General features: G+C 35.3%; 1 protein-coding gene across 2 annotated transcripts; it reads right to left on the bottom strand.

The window, feature by feature from the left end:
- Nucleotides 1-473: 473 nt before the first annotated feature.
- On the bottom strand, nt 474-20,667 carry LOC123534660 (3 beta-hydroxysteroid dehydrogenase/Delta 5-->4-isomerase type 1-like). Of its 2 annotated transcripts, XM_045317000.2 has the most exons (6): nt 20,482-20,667; nt 19,901-19,981; nt 19,454-19,632; nt 12,350-12,514; nt 9,383-9,580; nt 474-1,137 (listed from the first exon to the last, which is right to left on the bottom strand). In XM_045317000.2, the coding sequence occupies exons 3-6, from the start codon at nt 19,599-19,601 to the stop codon at nt 575-577; spliced, it is 1,074 nt and encodes a 357-aa protein (XP_045172935.2). In that variant the 5' UTR covers nt 19,602-19,632; nt 19,901-19,981; nt 20,482-20,667; the 3' UTR covers nt 474-574. The 2 variants fall into 2 exon arrangements, with proteins under 2 accessions (XP_045172935.2, XP_045172934.2); XM_045316999.2 differs by lacking the exon at nt 20,482-20,667 and having other exon boundaries at nt 19,901-20,102.
- Nucleotides 20,668-23,236: the final 2,569 nt, after the last annotated feature.

Here is a 23,236-nt window from a genome sequence, read left to right as displayed (position 1 = left end):
AAATGTAAAACAAAGATCAAAAGTTAGATCAATCGATAATCAATATGATATTACAAATGAACATTTTCTATACTTTTCATTTTTGTTCTAATTTTTAAAAAACAATGGGAAAAAATACAAGAATTTCACCAGAGGCTTCAACAGTTCTTTTTTTAACTCAAAAATCTACAGTCTGTCTTGAAAAGACATGAACAGGAAGTATCATAGCTATTAATCCGAGTCTATTTGTATTAAGAAATTTGTATCAATAGGTTTTATTTGATGTAAAAAATCACAGTTACATAATAAAATCAATTATGTACGTATAAAATACCCGTGCAGAACGTATAATATGTCCATATCTTTTTTAACGTTTGGCAACATCTGTCGGCCTTATTGGGTGCATGTGCGTTTTTTTTCAACAACTTTACATAGTCTTCCCTATTCCCAATTTGGCCCATAATCTTTTCAAACAAAACACTAACATTCAAACAGTAATTTACACGTGCAACTATATTTCATGAAAAGACTAAATATAAAATATACTAAAATATGTACATAATTACTATCTCTATCTATACTTTTATGAAAATCACTAGTTTGAAATAGATCTGATATATTTCACCACTCGTTGTTTCACCTCATCTGGTCCAAATAATGGCTCATACCCTAACAGATGAGTGGCTTTCTGTCTGTCCAACAACCATGTCATTCCCCTCATATAACATATCCATTTACCTAGCGAGAAATTCACCGTCCAAAATAATGAAATAAATGTAAGCACAAAAATGAATACACGCATTAATACCATTTGTAGCCACATTGGTGGCGAGAGAGGAAATGGTTTCAGACCACTGTCCTTAACCATTGTAAACATGGCACCTTGTCCTTCCATTTTAGGCGTATCATCTGTAATAAAGTAGCATTGACCAGCAGCTTCCGGGTGTTTGTTTTCACGAAGCGTCATATCTGCCTGTATAAAAGCCCATGCAACGTTTCCCACATAGACCCAGTCGGTGTGTTTAAAGGAAAAGTCGACATATACATAGTATCCAGTAGCTTTGGTAAATCTATTGCCGTACAAAGTACCAAGACTTTTCCAGTCCAGGTCGCCGTATATCGCAGCGGGTCGGATTGACGCGGTCTGTAATGTACTACCTGAAAAGTGTTGAAATTGTAGTCAGAACTAATGTAATGTCACCAGAAAAATATTATGATATGTAAATGTACAGGCGAGTTTAAGTATTTTTACACGTACGGAGGTGTTGCAAGTCTTTGCCATTCTCTTAAAGGGCCACAATCTATTTGTTTATAACGTGACTGCCACATTTTTACGAACAAATGTTTTGTTAAATCTTACTTCCAATAGCTGTTTTTTTTCGACTATTTGTGAAATATTTGAATACAGAAAATATTATTTGAATGTTTTGTTTTTGATTACCTCCCTTTATGGTGCTGATAGTTCAAGATTATGTCTAATATAGAAACAAGTGCATTTCTAGCCATGTATTTATGCATATTCGCTATTTGGACAGCTAAGTAATCTCTTTCAACATAAAAGGAAAAGCCTTATGGGGCTTAAATGGGGTTAGGGTTTTAATTCAAATCAGTACAGTTCAGCTCATAAAGCGACTTCCTCATTTCAAATTAAAAACATAAACATTCTATTGTATAAAAAAGTTGTTATAATCTTCAGTACATTCTAAGTGAACTTAAACTCTGAAACTCTCGACAATTTCATTAAACATTCTAGATACCATCAGACTACTTATATAAAACCAGAACGAATTTCTTGCAAATCTTGCATTTCATACGACATTATTGTTGGTTTTTTGTTTTTTTTTAAAAAAAATATTTCATTAAAGACAACATGCCTACTTTAGTTTAATAGTCAGTGATCTCGGAAACCGGTGTCACAACATCAACACATTGTGGTATGTACAATAGTATCTTTTGAATAATAAGTCAAATGGGCCAGAAGCACAGACACTTGGGGTCAGGACAGCCCCAAGCCATCCCACTCTATTCCGCTCCTGTTGAACGAAAAATCTTTAGCATTTTAACCTGTAGTGAGCATAGATGACGGTGTTTTCAAAAGATGTAAGATGTCCTTGCATAAAACTATATTGATAGTGCATCATACATTTTTATATGCCATAACTGAGAGAACAATGTTTTAGAAAGCAGCCGCTCCCCCACCCCTCCCACTATCACCGGCAGACAATATGTGTGGCATTTAGTTCATAATCGGACTAGCACTTCCTGACAGAGAGATATTTATTATTACACATAAGTAAAGAAAGAAGGACACGTCCTTTAGCGGATGGTTTTTTTTCTCGTTAAAACACTGTAAACATTTTGTTGAAAAATTTGACCAGCTGGCGTTTGAAGAACTACAATTTTTGTATTTATTTTCAGCTCTGTGTTTTTGGCGAAAGTAAAAGTCGGTTTTCGTTAGGACATAGACATAGACATAGACAACACTTTATTTCATCTCAAATCATATTACACGATGTATGAGCGAACAGTTGCTCTAAATACAATACAATTATACGTGACATGGTGTTATTAATTTCAGTTCTAAAAAATGCTAGGAAGTAGAATTACATTTTCACTGATTGGACTGTTTTGGGGGTAAGGGCACAGCCACATTACAGCAAATAAGTATTTTACAGTACTGCGAATGTGTCTCCAGCCCCATCCCAGTCCTACACGCAAAACAAATACCATTTTTATGATTGTGATCTTTTTGGAGCATTTCGTCAGCGGGAAAGGGGAACTATAACTTTTGAAACAGACTATATTCATCTAAGGTATTTTGTTTACTAATATAGAATACACAGGTCACGTGACAATGTGTATTGACTCGATCACTGGGTCAAAGCTATTAAACGTGTGAATGACTACACATGGGCGTGTTTATCGGTGCGTTCTCGCAATTGATTGGTTCTCTTGGTAAAAATATGTGCACCGACAGTGGAAAGGTGACCTGGTATTTGTTTTGTTAGAAGTAAGGATTATAATAATATTCAATCATTGTGGATTATAAAAATACAGATGGGAGTATCACTGGATGTCAAAGATGCATTAGTAAGTTGATTAGAAACATTATTATGTTCATTATTTTAAACATTTTGTAACAAACGTACAAAGCACATGGGCGACAATGCTGTGCTGGGTTTCAGCTGTCATTGAGAAGCTAAATGGGCACATCTTCAAGGAGCTAGTGCAGATATGTGCTTGAAAATAGCATTTCAGTCGGCATGTGCTTTGTCTGAATTAAATTACTTTATTGCAATTAACAGTTGTAGGATAGGTGCGAAATAACGCGGTCCTGTCCAAAGTTCCGGGAGCACGCACCCGAGGCCACGGCTAGGGATACCCAGCACGACATGAGTCTCCATGGTCACATGGATTTCCATGTCATGCCGCATTCCCAGCCCGCCACCGGGTCCGCGCCCCGTCACCAGTGACACTAGCGCATTACTTCGCACCTGCATAAATGATTATGTAGACATGTAGAATACAACTTTGAGGTACCATCATAAAAGGAAACAGTCGGATGTTTGCATCAAACATCAAGCATTACAATTTCAGACAAATAGTGTACATAGGCCTATTTATAAGACAAAGCTTTTATACAATACATGAGTACTTCTTCAGGATCATGTCTTGAACTTTTTAAAGAGTATTTTAATAAATTTACATACATTTCTTAACTGTTTAATGGAAGAGTTGTTTAGAAGTTCACTGAATTTGTACACATTCGTATTTTCATAATAATAGCGTTTCAGATAGGTTGTTCTATCTGCATGAAAATAGGTACATTTAAGTAGCAGGTGATATTCATCAGCTGTCTCCAAGCTATCACAGCACGGGCATTCCTTTCATTAACAGCTAACCCGGCCATCTACCAACTTCATTGGGAAAATACGTATTGCTAGTTCGAAATTTGATTAAAAGCCTACTTTCAGATTTATCTAGTTTAATCAGGTATGGTTCTATTTCTATTTTATCCTTAATTAGGGCATAATTTTTACCTTTTGATGAGTTTTGTAAGATGCATGCCAACTTTGAATGTTTTGATCAAGTAGTATCTTTTAATAATATATTTAATTGATTTTGTTTCAAGTTGCTCTTGGTTTTGCCATATGTCTATTCTTCCAGTTTCAGCAAAGATATTTTTTACGTGGTTGATCCATTTAGATTTGAAATTTGATAGATTAAGCATATACTTATATAATTGGTATGAGAGTTTATCTTGTTTACCAGTAACTAGCCTATTCCAAAATCCTATCATTCTACATTTTACAGTTATATCAATTGGATACCTTCCAAACTCAGCTAAAAGCATGTACTGTGGAGTACTTTTTCTTAGATTGCACAGCTTCCTCAAAAATTCATTATGAATTTTATTAAGCATTGATAAATTTTCATAACCCCATACTTCTGATGAGTATGTTAATATTGGTAGTATCGTATGATCAAATAATTTAAGAATTAGATCAATAGGTAAATTAAGGTTATTAATTCTTTTATAGAATAAGAACATAGCTTTACGAGACGTTTGTGCGAGATTTTTTCTTGCATTTAGAAAGCTTCCAGATTTAGAAAACCATACCCCTAAATATTTATAAGAATCAACTACTTCTAGTGTAGAATTATCAATTTTGAATGAGAAGTTAGCATTATTTCTGGCACCAAAGACAATAATCTTAGTTTTTATCTTTATTTACAACCAAGTTCCAGGTTTTGCAATAATCATTAAAGTCATTGAGGCATTTTTGTAGGTCATCAGCATTATCAGAGACAAGAACTGTGTCATCTGCATAAAGTAAACTATTATTTTTAGCCAGGTGACAAGATCGTTCTCATTATCTTGCATCTTGATTCCAGAGTTGCCTTTTTGATCTAAATATTCTTCGAGGTCATTTAGGAATAAGGAGAATAGTAGAGGGGATAAATTCTCCCCTTGGCGTACCCCACAATTGCTGTGAAAAAATTGTGAATTAGTGTTACCATCAGAGACACAGGACTTAATGTTAGAGTACATATTTCGTATTACTCGGAAGAACTTTCCATTTACATTATACTTTATCAACTTCCTCCACAGACCTACCCTCCACACGGAATCAAATGCTCGAGAGAAATCAATGAAGCATGTAAATATTTGCTTTTTACTATGCCTTAATAATTCAATAATGGAGTTTAAAAGTGAATATGTGGTCCGTAGTGGAGTAATTTGCCCTGAAACCGGCTTGGTTTTCCGAGAGGATGCTATTCTGGTCAAGGAACTTTCCCAATCTTAAATTAGTATAGAAGTAAATAGTTTACTAACACATGAAAGTAACGTGATTGGCCGATAATTTTCGGTGTTTAATGGATCACCTTTTTTGTATATGGGTATAATGACCCTTCAGTCCAGCTTCTCGGTATTATACCTGTTTTAAGTATGAGGTTAAATAAAGCAATATACAGAGGTAACATTTTCTCCTTAGTAGATTTGATATATTCGTTAATTATACTATCCAGCCGGGAGACTTACCATTGTTTAAATTATTTATCATTTAACAATTTCTTCCTGACTTATATATGCGTTTAATAAATTATCGTCATCACTAATGTTTAAATTATTAAGAATATCGCTGTCATCCATATCGTGGTATTGGTTATTATTAGTATCCTTAAAATAATTATACATGGAATCAAGTGATGGCATTTCAGCCTTTTGCTTTTCGATTTTACAGTATTAAGGAACTTCCAATATTCTTTTGGTTGCTTTGTATGCATTTTCCTTAATTTATTTTGGTTATTTTTATTGTATTTATTTATTACATGTTCATTGTATTTTTATACTTTTTACATGCACTTTTTGCATGAAGTTTATTGTACTCTGATGGGTGCTTAGTATATTTTTTTCTAGCCTTGTTATAAGTTTTTCGTGCTTTGTCACACTCAGTACCATACCATGGCTTTTTGTAGTTACTTTTAAACGCTTTATTTCTTGACTTATTATCGGGAATGTTTTTTGGGCGCTTTGTATGAATATGTCTGACAATTTAGAGGTAACATTATCGATCTGTTTTGATCTACATCATCAGGATTGCTCGCTTGCATTTGAGATACAGTTGCAGTTATATCCTCAAAACTAATATTTTCATTGAAAGTATGAGATAATGTTTGATCCCATTTTGGGCTTTTTGGTTTACTCATGCTTGTATCATGCGTTATCTTTTGATTAATTATGAGTTTAAAGGTAATTAGTGAATGCCCATCTGACATCAGACTGTCTACATTAGTCACATTAAATTCGTACAAAAATTTATATGCAGAAATTGAAGATAACAGATAATCAATTAATGAGACATTTCGGAAGGTTAGGTTACTTGGCTTATTTCCCAGCCTTCCATTAATAATAAATACATTATTAATTTTGCACAGGTCTATAAGTTTGTAGCCATGATTATTTATCTTCTTATCATGCGATTTTCTCTCTAATGAAATTCCACTGTTTTCCATTTGGACCTTTGATCAAAAAGCTTATGGTATCATTGTCAAAATGAAAAAAGTCTGACAAAAAATCGTCATTTTTAGTGTAGTCTTGCATTTCTGCCGTTTGGGCATTAAAATCGCCAGAAATATAAACATGTTCATATTCGCTACATATTGCAAAAATATCAGATTCAAACAACTCAAATTCGTCATCATTATAAAACCTAGAATGCATCGGAGGTACATATACAATACCCAGAACAATATCTGTTTCTAAATTTGTACATTGAGGTTTTAGTTTTATCCACATTATATATTCAGAATTGCTATCAATAGTATCAACATATATTTGGCAACACTGTCCTTTATCAATACACCGACCCCACCACTTTTTCTAATATATTTTTGTTTACGAGGTTTACTAAAAAAGGTATATCCGTCAATATCAATAATATCATGCTCATCCACGTTTGTTTCTGATAGTAAAAATATGTCATGACTTTTAACTAAATTAACAAATTCTGGGTATAAAGAACGCCTCTTAAGGCCACAAACATTAAGAGCAGCAATGCTTAAAGTATGTAAAGTACCGTTCGATTCATTCAATGTTTTACCACTTTTGTTCATAGCAGTCTGTTGTTGACACGTCACACGGTCGCTATTCCCTCCGCTGACCTAGCCCATAGCACTGGAAGTGGAACTCGGCTTTGATTGGTCACCGGGTCCACCAGTAGCCCCGGCGGAATTTCCCGATCTACGACCCGAGCTGGAGTCGAATTGAGTCTGCATTCGGAGCATGGACTGACTATAGTCATCCAACTCCGTCTCACTTTTGTCCGAAGAGGTGGTTTCACGGACAGAATTGTAGCCTTCCGTGCTAGAGGTCCGATTGCACCGACTCAGCAGAAAGTGCCCTGAACATGTTCGAAGTGGACACCGGAGCAGTGCCCTTTGTCACGTGTTTCTGTTTGGTTATACGTTCCGCACGTGCAGTTTCTGGATTAGACGGTTCCAAGCGCGAGCCTCTCGCAGCCCGCATCACGTATTTCCAATCCGGGAATTCGTCTTGTATTACCTTCCGTTTAACTATAAGTTTTGCCGGGTATCCAATGACAACAGTTCCTCTCGGATTTCTGGATTTCTCAGTCTTATAGCGTTTCCATAATTTTGAGCGTGCTTGAACTATTTCTCTAGGATAGTCCCTATTTTATCCCGTACTCAGAACCTTTCAGCTTGTACGCATTGCGAAGAATCAGTTCGATATCATTTTCATTTGGAAACAGACTATAATAGGGCGGCACAGCGAGTCACTAGATAATCCTACCGATACACGTTGTTTACAATATTTTTTGAAGTGTCAATTTCAAGGTACAATGCGATAATGTCTGATGTTTTCTTTTCTAATCTTCATGGGGTTCTTCCTTGATTCCACGGAAAACCAGATTTAGTTTACGATTTTTCACTTCATTGTCTATGGCTCTATATTCTAATATTTTTAACCTAAAATTTGTGCTTTTATTTTCATTGTTCAAATCTTGCACGGAATGTTCCATATTTCGCACTTTCGACTCAATATGTTCCATTTTATTTAGCCTATCAAATATGGTGTTTAATTTATCGTCCATGCTCAATGCTTTAAATTGTTCTGTTGTTATGTTTGTTTCGTACGTACCACCGGTTGAATGTCTTTTACGTTTGTTTCGTTTGTTGTTTTGCACCTGCCACGCATTCGTGTTATGGCCGCCATGACTGTGACCACCTCCCCGCCCACGTTGCGAGCTAAATCCACTACGAAAAATCGAATTATCACCGCTATTCTTCTGGTTTGCCTGCATTCTCGGTCGATATATTCCAGGAAATATGTTTAAATAACACTTAGTCAATACCAAAGAGCAATATTCCTCAGAGAATGTAGATTAATCAGCAGAAAACATCGGTACATAAATTTCGACCTTTTTCACTCACCATGTCACGTGTCAATTTTTAGTTAGGAGGTGATAATCTTTAAACATATTGTCTTTAAAATCTCATCATGACAAGGTGTGAGAGCGAACGAGGTCATTAGTAGCGCATTTAAATTAAAAATCAGACAGACTTCTGCCGCACCCGCCCTTTGAACTGTTGAGCTCTTCCTACTCAGGTCAGCTTAAGTGAGAAAAAAGTTTCAAGTGACTTCATTTATGTTTGAAGTTTGAACTAGCATGGTCATATAATGTATGGTGATGGCTTCAAGTTTTACATTTATTTAAAGAATACTCTGCTATCGTCAATAAAGGAAGAAACTATTACTACATATTGTACGGTTGGATTTCGTATCTTAAAACATTTTTAGAAAATAAGCTAAAATAAATAGTGGCAAAGACTTCGGCAATATTTTCATCTAAACAAAATTACTGACCTGCACCTTTACTTATCTGCTGAGGTGAACATGTTTTACAAAAAAAAAAAGAACAAGTCAAAATCAAATCTCTGTCGGAAGAGTAACGGTTAAGTAATCTAGCCAGCCCGCTTAGCTAAATAGGGAGAGCGCAAATCCACAGAGATCTACGGATTGTGTCTGAAACTAATCGTCCTCCACCTCTGATTCATGTAGTGAAGTTAGTAGTTACTTGCGGAGAACAGGTTTGTACTGGTACTGAATCAAGGAACACTGGTTTATGTTAACTGCCCGTCGTTACATAAATGAAATACTGTTGAAAAACGGCGTAAAACTAATAACATACAAACAAACAAAACTTCTGTTTCATTGGGGAAAGTTGGCAGTTACTTGCGGAGAACAGGTTTATACTGGTAAAGAACCCAGAAACACTAGTTAGGTTAACTGCCAGCCTTTACGTGACTTAAATACTGCTGGAAAACGGCGTTAAAACCCCCCAAAAAAGAAAATCAAACCAACAAAATACAGTATTACCATTTGCTTGTATCACAAGTTCCTCGGCTTGTTGCTTAGTTTTTCCATAGACAGGAAACAGGTGCTCCCTGGGATACTCTAAACCATCTTCCCGACCGTCTATAATGTCGTCATACCCCAGTATCACTCCCGCCGAACTACAGTATATTAAACGTTTTACCCCTGTTGTTTTACACGCTTCTATGACTGTTTTCGTACCTGTAATTAATAAATCATTTCAATACATTAACATGTATTATGCAGAAGTTTTCTCGCAAAACAGTTTATTTACAGAAATTCCAGCCTACCAAATCAATAAACTACAGCGAGTCCAAAATCATGCCGCTAGAGTAGTCAAGAATGCTTCCTATGAAAAACCAAGTACCGAACTTCTGAAAGAATTACACTGGCTTCCAGTTAAGGCTAGAGTCATGTTCAAAGTTTTAGTAATAGTCTTCCGTGTCATCAATGGTACAGCTCCAGTATATCTGAGGGAAATGTTTGTACCTACTCGACAACGATACAGACTTCGCTCACAAAGTGACACTAACTTTAACATCCCTAGACGGCGAACAAAACTAGCAGACAGATCTATGGCAGTCGTTGGTCCCAAATGGTGGAACGATCTGCCTAGCTATCTGAAAAACATTCAGTCTGAAGCCAGCTTTAGATCAAAACTGAAAACACATTTATTTAGGCAGTTTTATGAACAATGAGTGTAGTCTTGTTAAAATACAAAATATTCAGAAGTGGTGTAAAATAGTATTTATATATGTCCAAATCTTTAAATCTAAGTTCTAGAATCCTGTTCATATTTTGTATGTATATATGTTAAATGTGTGTTATGTAATTGTAAAGCGCAATAGAATATTTTATAATTTTTGCGCTATATAAATGCCATGTATTTGTATAAAAGAATGCAGCTTATCATATATATAGATACATAGGTGGGCCGGTGGTCTAGTGGTAACACGCTTGACTGTCAATCCAGAGGTCCGGGGTTCGAATCCCGGTCCAGGCACTGGGAATTTCTGAGATGCTCTTGAGTGTCTCCCACCTAACTAGAGGCCTGTACTGGTTTTTCCCAGGAAATACGACTTCGCGTGTATCGTGCTATACACTGGGCACGTTAAAGAACCAGACTCTTTTCTATTCGAAAAGAGTCTGTATCTGAAAAGTTCTCTCTGTGTTCTGGGGGCTTTATCTCATTTTGTCCCTCTAGTCTGTACTAGTAAAGGATGATTTCGCGCCCTGTGTGGCTGCAGTTGCTGTAAAGCGCCTTAGAACGTGTTTATCATGAAAAGGGCGCTATATAAATCTGGTATAATAATAATAAACAGAAAAGTGTTAGTGCAATGGAAAGTACAGATATCAAACAGGGATCTTGTAAACTTCGTGCTTCGGGGAAATAAATAGTTTTGTTTTCTGTCTTTTTTTCCAGGGTGTTCTTTTTTGCAAATTTTATTGCAGCAGTCAAGGTGCACTTGTTTAATGATTTTATTATCATATTTGTATGTACATGTCCTTAGTCATCATATCAGTACTCCGTAGTCCGTAATCGTGTCTGTACTCTGTGATACAATGTATTGTGTTGTGCTCCGTATTTGTTTTATCGTGTCATAAAAATATAATTTGTAAGAGAGAATACTTTTTGATTGGTCAGTTATGCTACTGTGTAGTGCCATTTAAAAAAGCAGGCACGGACTCGCATACAGTGATAGGAGCAGACAGTCGGAGAATGAATGAAGTCTTTACTAGTGTGTCTTTACCAGTGAAGATATGTACACTATGCTAGACAGGGGCCCAAGTCTAAACACTACCATGATGAACATAAGGACCCACTGGAATTTGGAATTGAGTGCTGAAACGGCATGCTGGTCTGGACTCACAAAAGGCATACGAACGGCTGCTTTGAAGCTCGCGATGTATAAAATCGCGTCAGTTGTCGCAAGACAGTATCAACACTCATTAGAAACAAAGCAAGTGTCTTCAGACAGGCGATATGCCATGGTCGTGCATATTGAGAATGGAGAAAAATATATATCCGCCAACAAATCCTCGATTCCTTCACACAAGTCGTCAGTAGATCTTGGAACACGAATTGTGTATAGCCAGGTGAGGCAAATCTTAGATATGTACTCCATACTAACGGATAATCAATGATTTCGGATGAAAAGGTCTTGCGAGATTTAACTGCTGTGGGTTCAAGCAAGCTAAAAGGACGGCCAAGATAGACGTAACTTGGAACACCTGAACTTTACTGGTACACCATTTCAATAAATACTCTTTCTAATCTTTACGGGGGCTACCGTCCCCACACCCCTGTTTTTCTGTTTAGTTTATTGAATTTATCTAAGCGATTGTAACAAGCACACTATACCTTTTAAAATTCTAGCAGGAAGTGCGTATCAGTAAAGTGCATTCTAGCCCGTAATTAAATATGATACTTGTATTGCGAAGGAATACTGAGGTTAAACAATAAAATGGATCGGCTTGTTCACTACAGGTTTACCGGCTGCAGTCAGTGGTGCGTCATCTAAATGTTAGAGGACCTCGACTGGTATTCGCTAAAACTGACCACTTGAACATGCTTCTCCAGATTCAGAATGGCATTATTGCCGTTACCCGCAGTCCCATCAGACTGAACGCATCCGCACCAGAGGGCGCAACATGCAGTATGAGTTTACAGCAATTAACGATATATAAGTAGTCTTCTTCTAACAGACAAATGGGGAGTTCAGAGCTAACGTTGGGGCTCAGTCAAAATAAAGCTGATTTAACGGTGTAACGGACACGAGTAGCTTTATCACGTGGTATTAAAACATTCCTACAGAATAATTTCATGTGAAACAGTAAGACATTTCAACAAAGATGACAAATTGCAATTAACGTAGTTCTAAATAACACAATTATTTGGTATAAAGTATATGAAGTGATTGATGCTGCGAGGACGAGCGCACAGTATAGTTTAAGATTGGAATACTTTACCTTCGACATTTATTTGATAGCTCCTCTCCATGTCGGCAAATAAAGAGATATCGATTATACTAGCAAGGTGGAACACACAATCTACGCCCCTGCATGCCTCTTTCATAAGGTCAAGGTCAATGATACTTCCAACAAAATGCCGCACTGGCTTTTTCGCTCTGAACTCTGAAAAACAAAAACACGCAGTTTCCAAAATAACATAAAGAAATACAACCTCCAACCTCTAGCATCTGACTGGCTGTGTCAGTACACGTTGGCCAATGACATAGCAGAATTCTGGGTGTTGTTTATAAAACTGAATCTGCTGCTGATAGCTACTTCAATATGGAAGTTTTATGAACTAAAGAATTAAAATGAGTAAAAACAAATAAAAGTATCATTATATTTCAGTAGCAGATATTTGCAATAAAATCTTTCTTTTCTTTACAATCAATTCAAAAGTATTAAAATGATTCATGAGCACTAAATGTATACAGAAATGATGAATTAGAAAAGGTGTTGATTAAATCTGCTAAATCAGGTACCTGTAACTTAAAGTTACAAACCATGCTCAACTTTTGCTAACGTGAACCGTTGGCATTTTATTATTTAACTCAAATACATTTAACTTGGTCAATTACGATAAATAAAATCTACAAGAAATCTAACAGTTAAACGCCTAAGAGCCTTTTATGTTTAAGTGCTAATACGTTACGTTTTTAGGGTATAGTTCATTTAAATTTAACACACAGCTGTGGTAATATTATATACATAGACATATTTATCAAATCTTTACAAATATACTGTGAACTAATTGTTCATATTTTCAAATGTAATGAAGCTTAATCTTAACCAGTCAGGTAAAACTCTGATAACATAACATTAACACCGATAACCCGGTCACAGGGTGTTCGACTTTGGGTCTTCTCGAGTGAGTTACCATATAACATCGGAAAATGTGCTCAAGAAAAGTGTCGTGTCCATTGGCAGCAGACAACACTGGCAGCAGACGACACTGGTACAAGATGAGAGAAAAAACAATGTTACAATGTTAATGAAAACCTGTTCCAAGTCCGCTGGTAAACTTCCGGTCCAGACGACATCGCTTCCGGTCCAAACGACATAGCTATGTACAGCTCTACAATAAAACTCGAAATGATGAACGAAAGTCGTCTTAGAAATTATTCTGAATGCGAAATCATACAGTGGTACATTGGTCTATTCGTTTTGTTTATTCGTTCTAAAAATGCACACTGCACGTTCATGCTGCATCTACACAGGCACGTATACTCAAGTTGAAACGACGCTTGTCATACATTTCACATCAAACAGACAGAATATCTGTTGTCGTCTGGACCGGAAGTCCACTAGTGGACTTTGTGCAGGTTTTTCAATCGTTCGTTCCTCACCCACTCTCTTGCACACCGGTTACGTAATAGTTATAGTATGTGTGAGAGTGTGTTACCAGGATATATCAGAGCTAGGGGTACATCGAGGGTATTTTTCTCTGCACATATCGTCGAGGCCGGTAGGCCGAGACAGATATGTGAAGAGAAAAATAACGAGATGTACCCCTAGCTCTGATATATCCTGGTAACACACGAGCATTACGTAATAGTTATAGTATGTGTGAGAGTGTGTTACCAGGATATATCAGAGCTAGGGGTACATCGAGGGTATTTTTCTCTGCACATATCGTCGAGGCCGGTAGGCCGAGACAGATATGTGAAGAGAAAAATAACGAGATGTACCCCTAGCTCTGATATATCCTGGTAACACACGAGCACTACATATTATAACTGTTTTATCGCATAGTTTATCATTAAAATTTATATATTATTTTCATTTAAATTTGTTTATTATTATTTTTACTATTTTGATTCCCTTTCTGCGCCTCGCTGACTGAAACACTAAAACTTCTGTTTTAGAAAAATGTGTTCCCCAGATAAAAGTACCCAACAAATTTCTGCATTGGTTTTAAATCTTTGCATTTCATTGGCCAGACATATTGTAAAACTTGTTGTTTTGTTTGTAAAAAAAATCAGAGAAAAAGAAACATTTGAGAAATCTCAGAATTTCATGTATTTCTGAATTTGGCAATAACTATCAAGTTTTTGAAATATTCTAGTTTATTTATTCTTTTACTTTATAAATGTAGGTGTTTGTGACAATTCTTTCTCTGTGAACTGTAAATTGGAGCTAAAATCATCTTTTCTTTGAAAGGAAAAAATTATACTCCCTTGATAGGACCTCAATAGAGAAAAAGTGTTCCGATATATTCGGAACAGTTTTACTGTGCTGATATATATCGGAACACTTTTTTTCTTATGAAACTCCATAGAGATTTCCGTGTTGATATATATCGCAACAGTTTTGTAAGTTATCAGCACAGTTTTGTAGTAATAATGTGTGTTACTATGTATAACATGCTGCAAAGATCAAAGGAAAACTGCCGCGCTATGCGATAAATATTATAACTGTTTTATCGCATAGTTTATCATTAAAATTTATATATTATTTTCATTTAAATTTGTTTATTATTATTTTTACTTTTTTGATTCCCTTTCTGCGCCTCGCTGACTGAAACACTAAAACTTCTGTTTTAGAAAATGTGTTCCCCAGATAAAAGTACCCAACAAATTTCTGCATTGGTTTAAAATCTTTGCATTTCATTGGCCAGACATATTGTAAAACTTGTTGTTTTGTTTGTAAAAAAAATCAAAGAAAAAGAAACATTTGAGAAATCTCAGAATTTCATATATTTCATGTATTTCTGAATTTGGCAATAACTATCAAGTTTTTGAAATATTCTAGTTTATTTATTCTTTTACTTTATAAATGTAGGTGTTTGTGACAATTCTTTCTCTGTGAACTGTAAATTGGAGCTAAAATCATCTTTTCTTTGAAAGGAAAAAATTATACTCCCTTGATAGGACCTCAATAGAGAAAAAGTGTTCCGATATATATCGGAACAGTTTTACTGTGCTGATATATATCGGAACACTTTTTTTCTTATGAAACTCCATAGAGATTTCCGTGTTGATATATATCGCAACAGTTTTGTAAGTTATCAGCACAGTTTTGTAGTAATAATGTGTGTTACTATGTATAACATGCTGCAAAGATCAAAGGAAAACTGCCGCGCTATGCGATAAATATTATAACTGTTTTATCGCATAGTTTATCATTAAAATTTATATATTATTTTCATTTAAATTTGTTTATTATTATTTTTACTTTTTTGATTCCCTTTCTGCGCCTCGCTGACTGAAACACCAAAACTTCTGTTTTAGAAAATGTGTTCCCCAGATAAAAGTACCCAACAAATTTCTGCATTGGTTTAAAATCTTTGCATTTCATTGGCCAGACATATTGTAAAACTTGTTGTTTTGTTTGTAAAAAAAATCAAAGAAAAAGAAACATTTGAGAAATCTCAGAATTTCATATATTTCATGTATTTCTGAATTTGGCAATAACTATCAAGTTTTTGAAATATTCTAGTTTATTTATTCTTTTACTTTATAAATGTAGGTGTTTGTGACAATTCTTTCTCTGTGAACTGTAAATTGGAGCTAAAATCATCTTTTCTTTGAAAGGAAAAAATTATACTCCCTTGATAGGACCTCAATAGAGAAAAAGTGTTCCGATATATATCGGAACAGTTTTACTGTGCTGATATATATCGGAACACTTTTTTTCTTATGAAACTCCATAGAGATTTCCGTGTTGATATATATCACAACAGTTTTGTAAGATATCAGCACAGTTTTGTAGTAATAATGTGTGTTACTATGTATAACATGCTGCAAAGATCAAAGGAAAATTGCCGCACTATGCGATAAATTAGCATAGTGTATGGGTGAGGAACGAACGACAACTCTGTTTGGAGAATGCTAATGTAGCCGGTGTGCAAGAGAGTGACTGCTGCATCATCGATCGTTCAATATGCACAGTACCCATTAGTTTGCTATACGCTTAAATAAAAACTTGAGAATAAAAAATATATCATGTAATAAAACACTTATTAAATGATTTACCGGTCAATAGTCAGAAGCTATTAGTTTCAACTATTGATCGGCGAACTATTCAATAAAGTAAATTCTTTCATATGCAACTATTAATGTAATACCTGATGCCTTTTGTCTTATAACATATAACAACGTGGATGGTCTGAATACAATAAGTTCGTTTCATCTAAAACGTGAAAAAAATACATAAAAACAGGTAGTGAATTCGCAATATATTTGTGTTAACAGACGCAGTAACTGAATGATATTGCTGATCTTAAAGTTCGTGACTTGCTGATTTTCATTAACGGAAAATAGCTTCAATCTTTTACTTTATTTGAGCTGAAATATTACAGGGAAGAGCTATTGTGAAAATGTTCGCATCCGGAACTCTCCACTGTGTTTAGATTAATTCACTGTAAACAAATTCTGCCTGTCATTAGCTAGATTAGGGTAACCGTCACACAGATTGAACATTGAATCTGGCAGATGGTCAAGGCCGATTCGCGTACAAGTAAATGAAAGAAAATGTAATCGGGATATTTAGGATTTTTATTCACAATGCGTTTGCAACTAGAAACGAATATTTGTTCAGATAAGAATTCAAGATACTGAAAATCGTCCTTAACTTTTATCCTGTCACTTGCAGTATTTTCGACCCGATATCAGGGTGCCGTATATCTTTCTTGATATACCGTCAGTTGATCATGTGACCAGTGATATACGGTCAGTTGATCATGTGACCTTATGATCGATATTGTTGTCATAAGAAATTTTGCAACGAAACCATCATCATTGTGTTGGAAATGTCCGAACTAAGAAAATGAGTGGTCAAATAATGAGTTTTTATTAAAAAAAGAAGAAGTTATTGCGATTTTGCCGGTAATCACGTCATTATATAAGTGACGTCATTACGAATATGACGTCATTAAAGCGGTTGTCGCACACTTATTTTTGTAAAATAAATTGCCAAATATCGGAAAATGAAGTAATGACAAGATAAATAGAATAATAGGTTAGTGCCTAAGATGGAGAAAGTTTATCTGGCTCGGCTCCGGACGTTATCAGGTTCGCCTTCGGCTCACCCGATAACCTCCTCCACCTCCAGATAAACTTTCTCATCTACGGCACTAACCTATTATTCTCTATTAATCTTTACTTGTTGTCTATCAATGTATTTAAGCCGGTGTAATGAAGTATTTCGACCCCCATAGAATAACGACCCCCCGGTCATTATTCTATAGAAAATGTGACTCCTTTCCTGTAAAATATTGACTCCCCTTATAAAATACTGACTCCCTTTGAAAACTCTATAGAATAACGACCCCCCGGTCATTATTCTATAGAAAAACTGACCCCTCCAAGTAAAATACTGGCTCCCTAAAGATGACTCCCTTCGAATCTCATAGAATAACGACCCCGGTTATTATTCTATAGAAAAAGTGACTCCTTCCATGTAAAATACTCACTGCCGAAATTACTACATTCGAACTCTCATACAATATCGATTCCCGGACATTATTCTATTTAAAAAAGTTACTCTTCCGTGTAAAACACAGGCTCCTAAAAAGACTTTCGACGATAATATCTATTAAAAAGGGATCCCCACCAAACCTAACGGACAATTTTACTAGATCTACAACTCTAATACCCTCCATTGCCAATAGTTAACATTTTGAATGTACTACTACTACTGGTGCCGCTACTTCTATTGCTATTACTACATGTACTTCTTCTACTTCTACTACTACTACTACTACTTCTACTACTACTACTACAACTGCTACTACTGATACTACTATACCTGCTTCCACTAATACGTCTTGTACATCTACCTCTTCTTCTCCTGCTGCTGTTGTTGCTGTCACTTATTCCTCTGCTGCTGCTGCTGCTGCTACTACTACTGCAACTGCCACTACCACTGCCACTACTACTACTACTACTACTACTACTACTACTACTACTTTTTATTGTTGCCGCTACCGTACTTTACTGCCACTGCTAAGTATTGCAACTTCTATTAATACTAAGTTCTATGCTAGCAGTTTCTTGTGCAGTTTTCTTCTGAAGAATTACTTCATACCGAAGTTTGCAGGGATTATTGACATGAACTGGTGTGTTTTGTGAACGTATTGTGAATTGTTATTTTCCTGAAAAAAAATGTATACACCAAGATACAGCGTCTAGAAATAGAATCCCTTTTCCCGTTGCGGAATGCTCTGATTTCTGTGTCAAGTGATGGTATCTGGGGCTAATGGTCAAACGGAAGGACGGACGGACGGACAAGGGCAAATCTATATGCCCCCCTCCCCCGAGTGGGGGCATAAAATGCAGCAATTAGGCCTTAGATACATGAGTTATCACTAAATTTGACCAAATCACCGGGGGTCATTTTTTTATGGGAGTCAATATTCTTCGTGAGGTTCAGTTTACTTCACGTGGGGGAGTCATAGTACTATGATCTGGAGGTCATAATACTATGACCGGGGGGTCACTTTTTCTATAGAATAATGACCGGGGGTCATTATTCTATGGGGGTCGAAATACTTCATTACACCGGTATCAAATATAACAAAAATAAAATTTTGAAAATGTTAATGTTCAATTAATATTATATGTCCTTTATTCGTTTTGGGGAAAAGGTTAACACTTATTACGGTAAAGTTATTACCATCTGGACCCTTCTTTTTGTTTTCGTGAACGGGTTACGGTGATCTAGTTTTTGAGGTATGTATAATTGTGTATCTTGGTGCATCATTGTTTATGATCATGGCATATTGATTTATTGTAATATGGTTATGTATAATTATGTGTCTATGTAGATGCCATTTCTGCTATTAGAATTTTGTATTTAGCAAAATTACATGTAAACTTCTCCGGCTATTTAGAACATTTGTCATTAAGCTTCGAATATTATTTGTTAACAACACTGTTCGTCATATTATTACCATGCAATGCTTGTCCTCATGGGCTTCTTGGCATAACTGAATGAAATATAATAAACTCTAAACCCTATCTTAACTCTAGAAAATAAACTTAATACAATGAAATATTGTTCATTTCTGCTACTGTATTTGCAGCTAAGTAGGTAAATTCAAAACATACATAAAAACAATACCTGTTTTATTGACGTACGGCTGTGTATCCAGAACCCTTATTTCAGTCACGTGTTCTGCGTGAGTTTGCAACAATCCCACCAGATGCTGTCCCAGAAACCCAGAACTTCCGGTGACCAACACGACATAATCTCGCAAACGCCGTGACATTTTATCACACTGGTGACTGTCCCATAACAAACTAAAAAGTTCCAATGTTGTCATGCATATTTGTTTAATTCATAAACCCATACCCTGCTTCATTTCTAAAATGAACTTGTCCATCTTCCAATTAGGACAGCACCATTAACAGTAAAAGGGGTGCTTACCAAAAAAGATACATGTACTAACTGAATCACTTGCCGCCAGCAGGCTAAGGGTTAAATGCTGGAATGTCTTAATATTTCAAAGAAAGCTATGAAATATGCAACTACAGTTTTTCCTTAAAAGAGAATTAAATGAATACTCACCAAATGTGTCACATTCATCAGCTTACATCGAGCATCAAACAAAAGCTTTCCGTATCAAAAACCAACAAAACTCCACACAACCTGCCGTAATCAATCAATGAACTTATTTAATTGTTTATTCTTTTGCACAATACTGATATACAGTTAATGGTTAAAAGCATGGTTATTGTCGAATTGTAAAAACTGTTTATCAGTAAAATGAATAGTATATCAATACTTTGTACCTTCAACCGGTTAAAATATGTTATGCTGGATTAAATTTCAATGTCCTAGTTTTTAACCTCGAGTTAAAGTTTACGAACCGTAAATAAACTGATTTTGCTGTTATGTTACAAGTCTTTAAACTTAAACAAGAGAATACACGAGTTTCGAGTTTATTATTCAACTTTACCTATAGACCTAAATTTTGAGTATGAAATTAAGTCAAGTCAGACAGTTTATTTCTTTCTCCTCAAAAATACAACATGATAAGATAACATACTATTAAAACATTACAATTTAATATACATGAGTTTAATACATTCATATATCTTAAAACGTAATTCTTCGTAAGATAACCGAGTCATAAACATAAAAATTACCTTCAAAGGGCATCCATATATAACATGCATGAGGAAACTGTGTATACTATGTCACATTATGTATACAAACTTCAATCACTTGAGCACTGTCTCCTGGATCAATCGTCAAACATATGTATCCCTTGTATAATACATAACACATAACACTCTCTATAGACGACAGACTCAACCTTTTCACTATAACCTGGCCGCTAAAATTGGAAAACCCTATTTTAAAGAGATTTAAAATGTGCTTTGTTGGTGTGTATATTTATATTTCAGGGGCGGTTCCAGAATATAGTGTTGGGGGGGGGGGGAGAACTAGGGGTTCTGGGGGGTATGCTATAATAATAAGATGCTAATTATAGTCCACGTTTTATGACTTGTCAAACTTATTCTTGCTTAAGTATCTTAGAATGGAATTTTTAGCCCGATTGGATTTCTGTGGAATTTTATGGGGAGGGGTTACCAAGGACTATAACATAGAAATGGTAAAGAGCGTTATAGGAGCTCATGCAAATTTGTTGGATTTTTATTGTGCGAACATAGCGAGCGAGAAAAATGCATATTTTATATTTTGTTTTACCTAGAACAAAAGACAAATTACCTATGCGAGCATAGCGAGCGAATAAAATGCATATTTTATATTTTTCACCCAGAACAAAAGATAAATATCTATGCCAGCGTAGCGAGCGAGAAAAAATGCATATTTTATAAATCATATATGTGAGCGTAGCGAGCGAGAAAAAATGATGCATATTTTGCACTTTTTTCACCCTGAACAAAAGAAAAACTACCTATGCTCCGGTGATTTTAGGGGCGAATGCACACCCCTCTCCCCGGATCCTCCCTTGTATTTCATTGGAGTTTCTTTATATAATGTGTTGTTCTGATTACAGGTTAGACAAGCTTACTGTCGCTGAGTGGCTGCTTTTTAATTTCTGACTTTTGCAACCACCGCGACAAGCCAAAGTATGTCAAAAACTTGGGATCTGCTGCGAGCAATATTTGCTCGCATCTCAAATACATGAATGGAAATTGTTAAACACTATAAAATATATACCATGTCCACGAAGAAAGACCCTTTTTCTCGCGATCTGCACCAATGATATTCTTGAAATACACAGCATTACTTTATACCGGCCATAAATCCACAGCTATCCCGCAATATTGACCTTGTTTTTCAGCCATGATATTTTATGATGCGTTGTTTTGATCCTTATCGACCAATCAGAAAACGCGCACCTTACAACATTTACATTTCAAGTATTGGAGAATCTGTGGAAACCTGTACGCTGAATTCTCGTTTTTTACGTCATTATGAATTTAAAAGAAATGAACACGAAATATGATGTATACTGTGTTGTTTATTATTTAAAGCGTATGAACAACATACAGAAAAAATATATATACATAAAAACAGCCTAGAGAATATAAAAAGTCACGTTGTCTACGTGTGCAAACCTCACGGTGTGTATTTAAAGTTACTGTACATATTTTTTCCAGAACGGCCCTCTCAAACAATTTTCAGATCCCGTGATTGTTTTCATGTCACTGTCAGTAAAATATTTTACTAAACTTCTTGCGTAGGCAAATATTAAGACCAGTTAAGTAGGGACGACATGTGCGTATTTATTGAAACGCTCAAAACCGGAGGAGCTTACAGCCGTGTCGTCCTGGGAAGAAGTAACATGGTTTCAAACTTGAGAAGTGATCACACGTTTCACCGTATTACACCTTTATTTTTTGACTAAGTTAGTTTTGAATTTTTGAGAGAATTCAACAAAATACTTTCATAAATAATTTACTTACGAGAAGAATATAAAAAAACGTTCGCGCAAAAATATTTTATACGAGACTGAAATTCGGCAAGCGCGCGGGAAATTTCATTAGATCTACCGTATTTCCTTTGATAACTTGAAAGTATGTCTCTAATCAACTTGATTTTATATTGTTGACTGTATAATGTATGATGTAGACACATGTTACCAATGTACTAACTAACGGACCTTAACAAACGAGCTCCTTTCTGTTGTACATGGGCACAGTAATACTTATGCATATTTTAGTTTTTTTTTCTTCAGATAACAAAATCAAATAACTATGCGTGGTTATATTTCTTATAAATATAATGAATTACAAATTATATATTTCGCGTAATATGCGTATCTTTTGTAAATCGGCATAGTGACTATATTTAAAGAAAACTTGCGACATTCAATATTTCGCCAACAATGCGTTGTTAGAAGTCGTTTTTCATTATTAATTAAAAAATAGTTATTTTGTTGTCCGAAGAATCTTAGGGCATTTACTGAAGTAAAACTTATTGCAAACGAGATGTCAATTAATTTGCAAACAAATTCAGCTTAAAAAGACTTACTATATCAATTTGCACCCCTGTTGCAATTATTGGTAATCTATTTGATTGTGACAGACGATTAATTACAATTATCTAATATTCAAAACGTAATAAAAATTATTTAGAATAAATAAAAAAATCTATGCTTCCAAAGAATTTGCCGATTTGGAATCGGTCTTGTAACCGGTATCAATACATTATTTAACTAAAAAAGCATGTGACGGGTATTAAAAAATCTTTCAAAGTAAACCCGAGTAGTCAAGATGATGATCAGAAATAAATTTTATTTCTTGGAGATATCTACTCTTATATCGCGAACACCATTTCCGTAAATCTCGTATACAGAAATAACTTTTAATAAACTTCTTTCAGTTATTTTTTTTTCTGATTGAACAGGGTTATAGATCTTCCAAAAAA

This window comes from Mercenaria mercenaria, chromosome 12, assembly GCF_021730395.1.
Source record: "Mercenaria mercenaria strain notata chromosome 12, MADL_Memer_1, whole genome shotgun sequence".
NCBI classification, from domain to species: Eukaryota; Metazoa; Mollusca; class Bivalvia; order Venerida; family Veneridae; genus Mercenaria; species Mercenaria mercenaria.
Note: the sequence above shows the minus strand (reverse complement) of the source record. Positions and strands in the feature narration are given on the sequence as shown.

Bases quoted from the DNA above. Each gene is read 5' to 3' on its own strand.
- LOC123534660 (XM_045317000.2), bottom strand. From the start codon at position 19,601: ATGTCACGGCGTTTGCGAGATTATGTCGTGTTGGTCACCGGAAGTTCT. The intron at 9,581-12,349 runs GTAAAGTATTCC...TATTAATTACAG, and splicing joins CTATCAAATAAATGTCGAAG to GTACGAAAACAGTCATAGAA. The intron at 1,138-9,382 runs GTAATACTGTAT...AACACTTTTCAG, and splicing joins ACTTGTGATACAAGCAAATG to GTAGTACATTACAGACCGCG.